Genomic DNA, 12,090 nt, shown 5'->3' with positions numbered 1-12,090 from the left:
GAGCGTGGCCAGAATAAAAAATGAAGTTGGTCCTTGCAGGCTTGCTGCATGGGGATCCAGCTGCGATGGAGCACCCACTTACTCGTGGGGAAGGGTACGAATCCATCCAGACTCCTTTTATTTTAGCATACCCTACGTTGCTGGATCCACAAGCAAATTAATCTGCGTGTTTGGGCGCTGCACAAATATATTGACATTATAATCTATATAACCATTGATTTGGATTAGGCAATGCTGAGCCGAAGCAACTGTGGGATAGATCGCTCCCATGAATTTTAATCAGGATGTATCTGGGATACGCTTTGTTTAAAAGGAGATCATTAGCAAAACATGGGCCGCTTGCCGTTATTCATTCTGAATTTGCGTGTTCAGCTGTGTTGTTAGAATCGGTTTCGTTCCAATGATGGGTGAATACAGATGGACTGCTGAGAAAGGGCCATGATTCCGTTTTTGATGGCATCCTGTTATCTCATTAACATGGGTATACTACTAGGTGGAGAACTGGTTGTCTGTAGTACTCACTCATACGATGTGGTGAATGAAAATTTGGCTAGGGATGAGACTGAATTTTGAAAGTCCAGTTCCAATATCCTCATTTTGACTTAGAGTCTCTCTACACAAGACGCCTCGGTGCGTGTTCGTCAAGTGTAGGGAGACACAATGTTAGCCGGGAAGCCTAGTTTAAAAAGTCAGAGCCAGTGGAGATCGCTCCTCAGAGAGCTTGTTAATTTCATCTTCACCTCTCCAAAGGCTCTGTCAGTTTCACCTCCCCAGTCTAAAACTGTGTGGTCTAGAGCCGGGCTTGGACCTGGAGAGGTTATAATGGGCTGAAGTTTCCCTTCTGGCATTTCACGGTCCCTTCACGCAGCTCCAGTGTATAGCAAAGCCTTTGCCCTGGTGCTGGCTCCATCTTTTTAAACTACCCTTCCAGGCTAACACTGCATCTCCTGTCCTGACACTTGGGAGTGATGTCTCCTTTTCCACTTGTTCGTGGTTTTTCTAGAAACATATAAAGGGAAGCCCAACTCACCGGAGGCCCTGGAGGTCCTGGGATGCCTGGAATCCCTGATGTACAGGTACAAGAAGGATGGAAGCTGGGACAGACCTCTTCATCTCTCTGAAACAAGTAAAAGAAAAGAGGGGGAACTGCAGGCACACGTACAAAGAGAAGAGAACCGGGTGAGTTCACACACATGTGCTTATTACTTATAACTACAGGTCCTTCACGAGTTTGCCACATAGCCACCCTGGGCTCCTGTAGACACACAGCAGCTCTGGGGAACAGCTTGTATAAAAAAGGAGAGCCCAAATGGGCTTGGAAAGCTGCCCCCAGGAGAGGGAAAGCTCTTGCCTTTTTCCCAAATGTTTTTCTCCATGCCAAACCAGTGTATGTGTGTGTGTGTGTGTGTGTGTGTGTGTGTGAGAGAGAGAGAGAGAGAGAGAGAGAGAAAGAGAGAGAGTGGGGGGACAGTTTCCCAGTTCTGCTGCTGCACACAGAGGTCTTGTGTGCAGAAACTTTTTGGGTTCTCTTTTTTATATGTTAGGGAATTTTGGGGTATCCTTCTCTTTCTTCATGTCACCCACCTTTACTCTGCTCTAGATTAACTAAAGTGTCTTTGTTCAACATGCACTTGCGCACATTTTTATATTTATTATTTCATTATACTCTGTTTTTCCTGTGCTTAATCAGTACAAGATAAAGGCCAAATTGAACTTAGGAAGTAGATCAATCCTTGAGTGAATAAGGGCTCTGATATTTTCCTTTATTGCTCTGTCAGGGCTTGCCACCGCTGCCACTGGGCGTGGCACTGGGCGGTCTGCTCCTGACGTCATAGGGGGGCCAGGGATTCTGCAGGACCCTGCTCTGTGGAAGGAGGGGCGGTATACCTCACCCAGACTCCCTCTCAGTCCACTCGCTGGCCTGCTCAACCTGGCCTGCTTACCCTCTGCGTCCTCTTTCACCTCCTCCTCCCAGAGCTCTCCTCCAAACCTCCACGCTTGCATCGCACCGCTCTTGCTCCACATCATCACTCCCTACTCACACCCACCACCACAGGGCTCTTCCCAGCCAGCTTTTATAGGGCTTCCTTCTACTGTCCCACCCCTCTTCCAGCCTGGTCTTGGGCTGCACCAAGCAGTTGCAGCTGGGGTAGCTGATCTGGCCCCACTGACCAGCACCAGCTGTGCCTTGTTCCCTGGCTGCCCAGCCTCCCTGCCTTGGCTGATTGCTGCAGGCCTGTCCAGCTGCAGCTCCTTGGCTGGTTGCCCAGGGCTTCCTGCAGAGTGCCTCCAATAGCCCCACCTGGAGTGGCTTGGCTTTTGGCAACTCCTGGGCCAGGCTACTATTTTCTAGCTGGGGCATGGCTTTGGGTTGTTGGGGCTGCTGCTGCTTCTCCTCCTCAGGTAAGGTTTTTGGGTGGGTGACTGCTGGGCCCCCAATCCCTCTGCCCTTGCTCCCTTCTGTCTTGCTTAGTCCCCTTTCCTTCCCCAGGGGAGTGGGACTCGCTGGCCTCCTTCTGTCTCCCCCTGCCTCCTGAGGCCCTGGGCCTTTGCCCCTTGCCCCTGGCACAGGCAGGTTCTGGCTCCATTTGCCCATGGGAGGGGTTGACCTGCTGTCCCCCGGCTGCCCCCTCTGCTTGCCAGTCAGACCGGTTGACCTACTGTCTGCTGGCTGACCAGTTGACCTGCTGGCTGCTGGCTGCCCCCTCTGTTTGCCCGACGGCCCGGCTGACCTGCTATTCCCTCTTGTCAAGTCTGGGGGCTGGGGCTCAGACCCCGGACATGCTCTTCTTTCTCAGCCTTGGGTATATCCTCTCTTAGACATATCTAGAGATCACTGGAGTCTTAGAATTTTGTTTGCACTATTTGACTCGAAGCAGATATGAGCTTAACTTGTCAATCCATCATATTTGAACATCGCGTAACTCTTATTTGATTGTTTATATATTCACTTGACTGTTTATACATTCATGTAACAATTTCTTGTTCTGTAAACAAAATTAGTTATCGGTATCTTTTTCTTCTGAAAAGTATAAAAGTGGGTGCTACCAAATTCTCGGAAGCACTTTTGTTGTCTGCCATGTGCATCAAGTTTATTGGAAAATAAACTTTACTTCTGAGATCACTAGATTTGAATTCTTGGGCTGAATCCACGCATCCCAGCATAGCGCTAAATTGTTCGAACCATAGCATCTTCCTGGCGTGATTTCTGACGTCATCCCTCCACAAGAGTGGAATCATGGCGCAATGACATCAGAAATTGTGCCAGGAAGATGCTATCGTTCTGATGCATGTGTGAATCAGCTCTCAGCATCACAAAAAAAGCATTCATATCCCTGGAGGTTGACTGAGAGTCAAGCTACACGTGACGCCTGACACAGGTTGGACACTTGTCAGCTTCCCTCAAGTTTTGATGGGAAATGTAGGCATCCTGGTCTTGCATCTGTAATGGAGAGCCAAGCTGCAAGACCAGGACGCCTACATTTCCCATCAAAACTTGAGGGAAGCTGACAAGTGTCCAACCTGTGTCAGGCATCACTTGTAGCTTGGGTCTGAAATGCAATGTTCTGCAACAGACACGGTTCATGGTCACTTGAAAACCACTGAGTCACAAGACATCAAGCGGAGTGCACACATTATGTAAATTAGCTGATTTCAGGAAATTGGGAAGTCTAGAGCACCTAAAGTAACAGTGCAGACTACGGAGCTGAATTTTACTTATTCATTTTTCAACAATGGCACACCCAATCTCCGCACTAAAGTCTTAAAACTGGTGTTATAATTCCTTCCTCCTCTTCCTGGAAGGACTCTTCTTCTCTTAAGGGTGGGGTGGGACCAAGATGTCCCAAAGAGAATTCTTTGTATGTAGGGGGAAACAAATAATGAAAGAAAAAGTCTTTGTGACTGATTGACTGTAATATTATTGAAGTTTCACTGTATTGTTGTGTGATTAATCAGTACAAACTTTTAGGTGAGATGTGTTCCCGCCCCGAGGAGGTATTTTGACGAAACAACAGGCAATACTGCTGGCCCTGGTTGTTGGGCAGCCAGGCTCGTCCTCTGGACGTTTGCTTCTGTGACACTCCTCACATCTGCTCAAGATCAAATGGAAGGACTATTACTAGCTTGACTATGCAGAATAGCTCTTCACTTAAAAGTTTACTCTGCTTTGTTTGACCTCCGTTGGAACCTATGTATTTGGTGGACTTTACTTACTTTTGTAGAACGGCTTAATTTGCGTGATTGTATGCTTTGATTCATGTTTTGACTATGCTCAGTGAATGTATGTTTTGATTTATATTTTGATTATGCTTGTTTGATCTCCACTTTTATGGTGTTTAAAACATTATAGTTTAGTGATTTAATACATTTGGCTGGTAACTTCATTATTTGTTTCCCCCTACATACAGTTTGTTCTGTTCTTTGCTTCTTGTTAGGTAGAGGAGCCTCTATATATCTTCCCGCAAAGAGAATTCTTGGCACACTTATCATTCTTTAAAAGAACTCATGACAATGAAAATATATAAAACAGTGATACGTTCATAATTTCGATGTTTCTTAAATGAACATGTTGCGGAAAAAACCCTCCCAAATCTGTTGCCTTTCCAGTCTTACCAGTGCTGGGACCTCACAACATCTGTCTTCTTCAGCCCACAAACTGCTACACACAATCCGCAACGACTGCAGCTGAAACTATAAATGAAACAAGAGGAGAGGAGGAGGAGTCAGGGGGAGTTTCTGAAATGATTATGGGAAATTCCTGGAGATTTGGGGGTGGGGGGGTAGGGTTTGGGGAGAGGAGGGAGCGCAGTATGGTATAAAGCCATAGATTCCACCCTATGAAACTTCCAAGGGAACTGACTTCTGTTGTTTCGAGATCACTTGTAACTCCGGGAGATCTCCCGGCCCCAAAAGGGAAGCAAAGACCTTGCTCTTTGAGGAAGCTCTTCAGCTACAGATGGTTGTTACAGTTAGAGTCTCTCTACACCAGAGGTTCTCAGACTTATTTGGTCTACCGCCCCCTTTTCAGCAAAAAAATTACTCAGCGCCCCCTTGGAAATCTACCTTCAAGAAGTGGACAAAAAGATGCAGTGACAAATTTGCCCCCTCTCTCCCTGATCCCAGGGAAGACCAAGAGAAGGCCAAAAAAAAAGCTGTTTTAGATAGGTTCTGGACTCTTCTTTCTTTATGCTTCCACTGCCCCCTTATTTTTATTCAACGCCCCCCAATTGCACCCATGGCTCCTACTGCCCACCGGGATAATTCCAGCGCCCCCCAGGGGGTAGTATTGCCCACTTTGGGAACTACTGCTCTACACAATCTTACCCAAGGAAGCTCAAGTGACTTACTTTCTGTGTGGTCTTATATTCAAGCATTCTCTGGGCCAAACTAAAAGTGACGTCTTACACAGGTTGGACACTAGTCGGCTTCCCTCAAGTTTTGATGGGAAATGTAGGCATCCTGGTCTTGCAGCTGTAATGGAGAGCCAAGCTGTAAAACCAGGGCGCCTACATTTCCCATCAAAACTTGAGGGAAGCCGACTAGTGTCCAACCTGTGTCAGGCGTCACTTGTAGTTTGGCTCTCTGTCTCCCTAGCAGTGCATGTGTATCCACAATGGGAGAACAAGTGTAAGATCTTTCACTTGAATGTCCCCGTGTAAGATGTCTTGTGTAGGGCGACTCTTAGAAACACTTTGATTTGGGGTTTCAGCTCTGGAATTTCATTGCGTTCTGATTTTATTATAGTTTGGAGGTGCTACTTTAAGTTGCTCTATCGCTCCTCTGGATCAAAAAGTAGGGTAAAAGGAACTCCTACTCCTACTATTTCAGATGCACAAAAATCATTTGTGGAAGGGGAGAGACAGCTAACTTCCAGTTTCCCAAAACAACATCTCAAAGCTTTCCAAATTATGAAAACAAAAATAAACAGCCTTACAGCCACCTCCTGAGTCAGTAAGGCATCTGTGAGAATAATATCTCAGTTTCCTTCAACCCCCGAGTGTGCATCTGCCAAGAACTTTTCTGTCTGCTGTGAAACCTTTGCATGTTCACGCTGCGGCGGCAAACATCATTAGCACTGTTGCTTCTCTCAAACCAGAACTCTGCAATTTGTGTGGGAAGATGTACTGAAAACCCATGGCCAGTGCCGCATTATTTATCAGTCCATTGGCAAAAAAAAAAAAAAAGCTTGGTGGATTTTTGGAGTCAGGAACGTTGCACCCTTCCAAAGTAAACCCAGCAAGCCTGCCCCTAACAGTAATGTCTGAATTCTCATTTAACAACAACATTCAATTTATATACCGCCCTTCAGGACAACTTAACACCCACTCCAAGAGGTTTACAAAGTATGTTATTATTATCCCCACAATAACAATCACCCTGTGAGGTGGGTGGGGCTGAGAGAGCTCCTAGAAGCTATGACTGACCCAAGGTTACCCAGCTGGCTTCAAGTGGAGGAGTGGGGAATCAAACCCGATTCTCCAGATTAGAGTCCTGCACTCTTAACCACTACACCAAACTGGCTCTCTTGCTTATGTCAGTCTATGGAAAGCAGGATACTCTGATTTCATCTTCCACCCCTTGCAGCAAGAAATCCAAGTTCTCTTGAGTCAAAGGTTCTTTATTGAGAGATTATATATTCAGAAAGTATAAGTGTCCATAGGTAATCCAAAGGCTAAAGTAAGCTTCTGGCTGTACATAGATCTCTTGTTGAGAATGGCACGTTAGGTGCTTGCTACAGTATATCAAACCCTCTAAACCATACCCCACCCTCAGTGGGAAAGTGAAAGAAAGGAGCTGTCTCAAGGGCACTGTGGTGAGCCATCCCAGATAAGGCTGTCTTGGGAACCAAGCTGCTCCTGTTAATATACACATATAAACACTACAGGAAAAATACAGCAAGGAAGCAATATGGAAGAGCTGTGGGTAACAGACCTGACAGCTCAGTGCTGGGCAGTTGTATCTCCTGAAAGCTCAGTAACAGGCTTCAGCTCTAAAATATAGAGCAGATTTGTTTAACTTTTGCTGCCAGTCAATGGAAGTGAAGGGCAAAGAAGACCAAGAGCCCAATGTTTCTAAGGACCACCCCCCATATACCTCCTGTTATTTTTTTTTCTCCAATAAACCATCGCTGGGGAAATTTTGGAAATACCCTGTTGACACACTATTTCATTGAACCAGATTGTTCAATTTCTACCCATAAATCTCTCACACACTTTCTGATCACCATTTATGCTGTCACATTGTATAAATGCAAATTGAATAAAATAAATAAATTAAATAAATTAAGCTGCTGCAGCCTGAAGGTCAATAAGAGTTGCAGTGAGCTAGGTTTTCTATGCACACACAAAGCTACATGCATTTCTTCTACTCTCAGCCTTTAGAGGGCGAGTTCCAAAGAATGTCCTTAGATCCAGAGGAGTTAGGTGAGTTAGTCTGAAGTAGCAAAATAGAAAAGAGTCCAGTAGCACCTTTAAGACTAACCAACTTGACTGTAGCATAAACTTTCGAGAATCACATTTCTCTTCATCAGACGCATGGAGGGTAAGAAGAAAAAAGAATGTCCTGATAACTATTGGAGCCACTGTTATAGTTTGTACCTCTTCAAAGATGATCTCTGACTTATTAGTCTATCTTATTCTATTAACAGAAGGGATAAGTATACATCCTCCAGTTTTATCATGAGTTTGCGGGTGCCAGCTTGAGTGCTCTCATTCCTAAATGAAAACTCTCAACAGTCAGTCCATCATTCTCTGAAGATCGTGTACTTCTGATTTGACTTGTTTATAGAACTGTATGATACCGTTTGTACTGTAAACAATTCGTTACGTGTTGACTGAAAAGTATAAAACACAGGTGCTGATGTTTCCCTGTTTGCGTTCAGTTATCTAATGGAATGCACCCAAGGCTTATTGCTAAATAAACTTTTCTCTTCCACGGTTCTCAAGTTTATGCCTTGAGTTGGTTTCTTGGACTAGCAGTGAAATAGGGAAATCTACAATTGACTCAGGGTGTTGGTTGAATTTCCCCATCAACCATCTTGGGCAGAAAATGGATAACAAATGCTGAACAGGATATGAAAATAGCAGGATCATTTGTAGTGTACATAATCATCCCACTTTTGATTGTGGTAAACAGCATTAATATGTACGTGTTAAAAGTGTGTATATGCCAAAAAGGCATAAACCTCATAGAGAGCCAGTTTGGTGTAGTGGTTAAGAGCAGCAGGACTCTAATCTGGAGAACCAGGTTTGATTCCCCACTCCTCCACTTGAAGCCAGCTGGGTGACCTCGGGTCAGTCACAGCTTCTAGGAGCTCTCTCAGCCCCACCCACCTCACAGGGTGTTTTGTTGTGTGGATAATATTAACATATTGTCGAAGGCTTTCACGGCCGGAGAACGATGGTTGTTGTGGGTTTTCCAGGCTGTATTGCCGTGGTCTTGGTATTGTAGTTCCTGACGTTTCGCCAGCAGCTGTGGCTGGCATCTTCAGAGGTGTAGCACCAAAAGACGGAGATCTCTCAGTGTCACAGTGTGGAAAAGATGTTGGCAGGTCATTTATATCTACTCAGGAGGGGTGGGGTTGAGCTGAGTCATCCTGTAAGAGTTTCCCAGGGTGTGTGGAATGCTAATGGCGGGAGGCTTCACTGTATCCTGAGGAGGTTCTTTTGCATATGGATTGGTACTTGATGTGCTAATCTTCTCTGCAGGGCTATTGTCGGGTATAGAGTGTTTTGTTAGCCTGGTGTTTTTCAGAACTGGAAACCATGCTCTGTTCATTCTTAAGGTTTCTTCTTTCCTGTTGAAGTTTTGCTTATGCTTGTGAATTTCAATGGCTTCCCTGTGCAGTCTGACAAAGTAGTTGGAAGTGTTGTCCAGTATTTTGGTGTCCTGGAATAAGATACTGTGCCCTGTTTGAGTTAGGCTATGTTCAGCCACTGCTGATTTTTCAGGTTGTCCAAGTCTGCAGTGTCTTTTGTGTTCTTTTATTCTTGTCTGGATGCTACGCTTTGTGGTCCCGATGTAAACTTGTCCACAGCTGCAGGGTATACGGTATACTCATGCAGAGGTGAGGGGGTCTCTACTGTCTTTTGCTGATCGTAGCATCTGTTGTATTTTTCGGGTGGGTCTGAATACTGCTTGAAGGTTATGCTTTTTCATAAGCTTTCCCATCTGATCAGTAATTCCTTTGATATATGGCAAAAACACTTTTCCTGTAGGAGACTGTTTTTCCTTGGTTGTTTGATTCATCCTGGGTTTGGTTGCTCTTCGGATTTCATTTCTGGAGTAGCCATTTGCCTGAAGTGCGTGATTTAGATGATTAATTTCCTCATTGAGAAAGTGCGGCTCACATATCCGTCTTGCACGATCCACTAATGTTTTCATTATGCCTCTTTTCTGTCGGGGGTGGTGATTGGAGTTTTTGTGTAAGTACCGATCAGTGTGCGTTGGTTTCCTGTAGACCTTGTGACCTAACTGAAAGTTTGCTTTGCGGATGACCAAGGTATCCAGGAATGGGAGTTTTCCCTTGATTTTGGTGCTACACCTCTGAAGATGCCAGCCACTGCTGCTGGAGAAACATCAGGAACTACAATGCCAAGACCACGGCAATACAGCCCAGAAAACCCACAACAACCAATATTAACATACTTTGTAAACTGCTCAGAATAGGTGTTAAGTTGTCCTGAAGGGTGGTATATAAATCAAATGTTGTTGTTGTTGCTGCTGCTGTTATAGTAACAGGAAGGGGTTAGCTAACTGGCATTCCAATATCTTATCAAGCCACATCCAACTAACTTTGGCCCTTTTCACACTGCTTACCTTGAATTATTAAGGCCCTTTTCACACTGCTTACCTTGACTCTCAACGATGCAGAACATTGCGCTAAAAATGCGGAACATCATGTTTTCTCGCACGAGAAAACGCGATGGTCCGTGTTTTTAGCGTGATGTTCCGCATCGTTGTGAGTCAAGGTAAGCAGTGTGAAAAGGGCCTTTATAATTCTCCACTTTTTTCATTTTTTCACCTTGCATCTAGAAAGTAGTTTAACTAGGGATGCTTTTGAATTGCTTATCTCTACAGATCTGACTTGAAAAATCCTAATGTTGTTTCAAACTGAACCTCTTTGTGCTGTATTCTGTTTCAGCACACCTCTTTGCACCAGTTGCATATAAATAGCACATAATGTACGCCTGACAAAAAACGGGAAGCAGAACATTAGCAACCAAAGTCCAGTACTCATAGTGACTTTTTAAAATGGTATTTTATGGAGTGTACAGAGTCTTTCCAAGAGACCAGACCCTAACCGCATAGATGGATTTGGAAGATCCCCATACTACAAAGGTTGGGATGGGGCAGTTTAAAGATGATTGACACCATCAGTGGACAGGGGTTTATTCTAACAAGTGTAGAGGCTTTCCTTAGTGTTGGGGAATTTGGGAACTTTCATCCACTATGAGTGCTATTGAAGCAGGCCAACACACATTCTGGGGAACATTTCTCTTAGCTAAGCAGTCTTACAGATAGAAAATCAGGGTAACCTTACAAGAACGTCAACATCTCTTATTTTCCTTTCCACTAACCAAAATATATCTTTGGAAAAGCAGTCGGTAAAAACCAAACTGTAAGAGAAGGCGCCACACCTTTTGACATGTTTATATCATGAAGTATTTACTGTCTTGTCATCCAGACCCATCAGGTGCCATAATTGTTCAAGACAGCATTTCCAAAGAATTGTTTGTTTAAACTCTATGTTAACCTTTGATCTTTTATTCTGTAAACAATTAGCTATCAAAAAAAAGTATATAAGACTCTCTGCTGTGACTATTATTTTATGCATGTGTTTTAATGAAAGCATCTACATCTGGGTTTGTTATAATAAAACTCATTATCTTTCTGGATCACTGCTTTTGGTGTCTTGGTTAAAGTGAGTGATGGAAATATAATCTGAAAGCAGAGTACTTTTAAGGAATTTTTCCTTAACACCACCATGCAAGTCCTTTTTCTGTGGAACAGTCCTGTTCCAGTTAATAGAAGAGGAAAATGAAATGGCCACATGAATAAACTCAGACGTTTGGGCCATGGCTCAGTGGGAAAGCATTTGCTTTGCATATAGAAGGTCCAAGGTTCAGTCTCCAGCATTTCCACTTTAAAATATCCAGGTAGAAGGAGATGGGATAGGCCTCTGCCTGAGAAACCCTGAAGAACCACAGCCAGAGTAGAAAACATGGATTTTGACTGGCCAATGGTCTGACTCCATGTAAGGCAGCTTTGTGCATGCGTTCAAGTTTAAAACTTCATGATTGGGGAAAACCAGCACTAACTCCTACTTAGACTAAAGAGATATGGGAATTCTAGAGGGCCAAAGAAGTGGGTAGAGGGGAGTCTCCCCTTCAGTGCCAGGAACAGGGTTATAGCTCATAACTAGAGATAGGCACGAACCGAAATACGAACCAAAATTAAGCACAAACCAGGCCAGTTCGTGGTTCACGAACCACAGTTCATCAGATCCCATTTCTGACGAACCACTATGAACTTTTAGGCTGGTTTCGTTTGGTTCGTTTTTTGGTTCGTCACTGCAGACAGCCTGGTGCCAATCAATCAGTTTCCTATGCAACAGGGGACAGACTTCCTGCAGACCTTCTGCTAACCCCGAAGTGAACTTCTACTGGTCTGGAAGTGACCTTCTGCTGACCCGGAAGTGACGTTTTTCTGACCTGGATGTGATGTTTCCACGAACCAAACGAACTGGTTCATGAACCAGGGCAGCTTCGTGAAAGTTTGTGGTTCGTGAAATTTGACGAACCACAAACCACATGGTTTGGTTTTTTTCTGGTTCGTGCCCATCTCTACTCATAACGCCTGCCCAGTATCTAGGAAGGGTTTGTCTCAGTGGAGCACCCTTAAGTCTGGAGAGGAGGGAAAGTTGTGCTACGTTTGTGTTGGAGTATATAAAGTGTAACATCTGTGAAGCAGTGTCAACCTCTGAATGAAGCCAGCAACCTAGTGTCACTCCAAGTGTTTTGTGCCTCACACCAGTGAAATTCCTGTACAAAAACTTTTCTGTTTCTTCATTTCAATCACCTGCCTACC

At 44.5% G+C, this 12,090-nt stretch overlaps 1 protein-coding gene across 1 annotated transcript in view; it reads right to left on the bottom strand.

Moving 5' to 3' along the window:
- The window catches only part of COL20A1 (collagen type XX alpha 1 chain), a 156,038-nt gene that overhangs the window by 44,987 nt on the left and 98,961 nt on the right, over positions 1-12,090 (bottom strand). Inside the window, exons 26-27 of the mRNA XM_054980462.1 lie at positions 4,615-4,692; positions 1,031-1,117 (exon numbers count right to left, since the gene is read on the bottom strand). Coding sequence (XP_054836437.1) covers positions 1,031-1,117; positions 4,615-4,692 — 165 coding nt within the window. The remainder of the gene's footprint in view (positions 1-1,030; positions 1,118-4,614; positions 4,693-12,090) is intronic.

Source organism: Eublepharis macularius, chromosome 5 (assembly GCF_028583425.1).
Source record: "Eublepharis macularius isolate TG4126 chromosome 5, MPM_Emac_v1.0, whole genome shotgun sequence".
Classification (NCBI taxonomy): Eukaryota; Metazoa; Chordata; class Lepidosauria; order Squamata; family Eublepharidae; genus Eublepharis; species Eublepharis macularius.
Note: the sequence above shows the minus strand (reverse complement) of the source record. Positions and strands in the feature narration are given on the sequence as shown.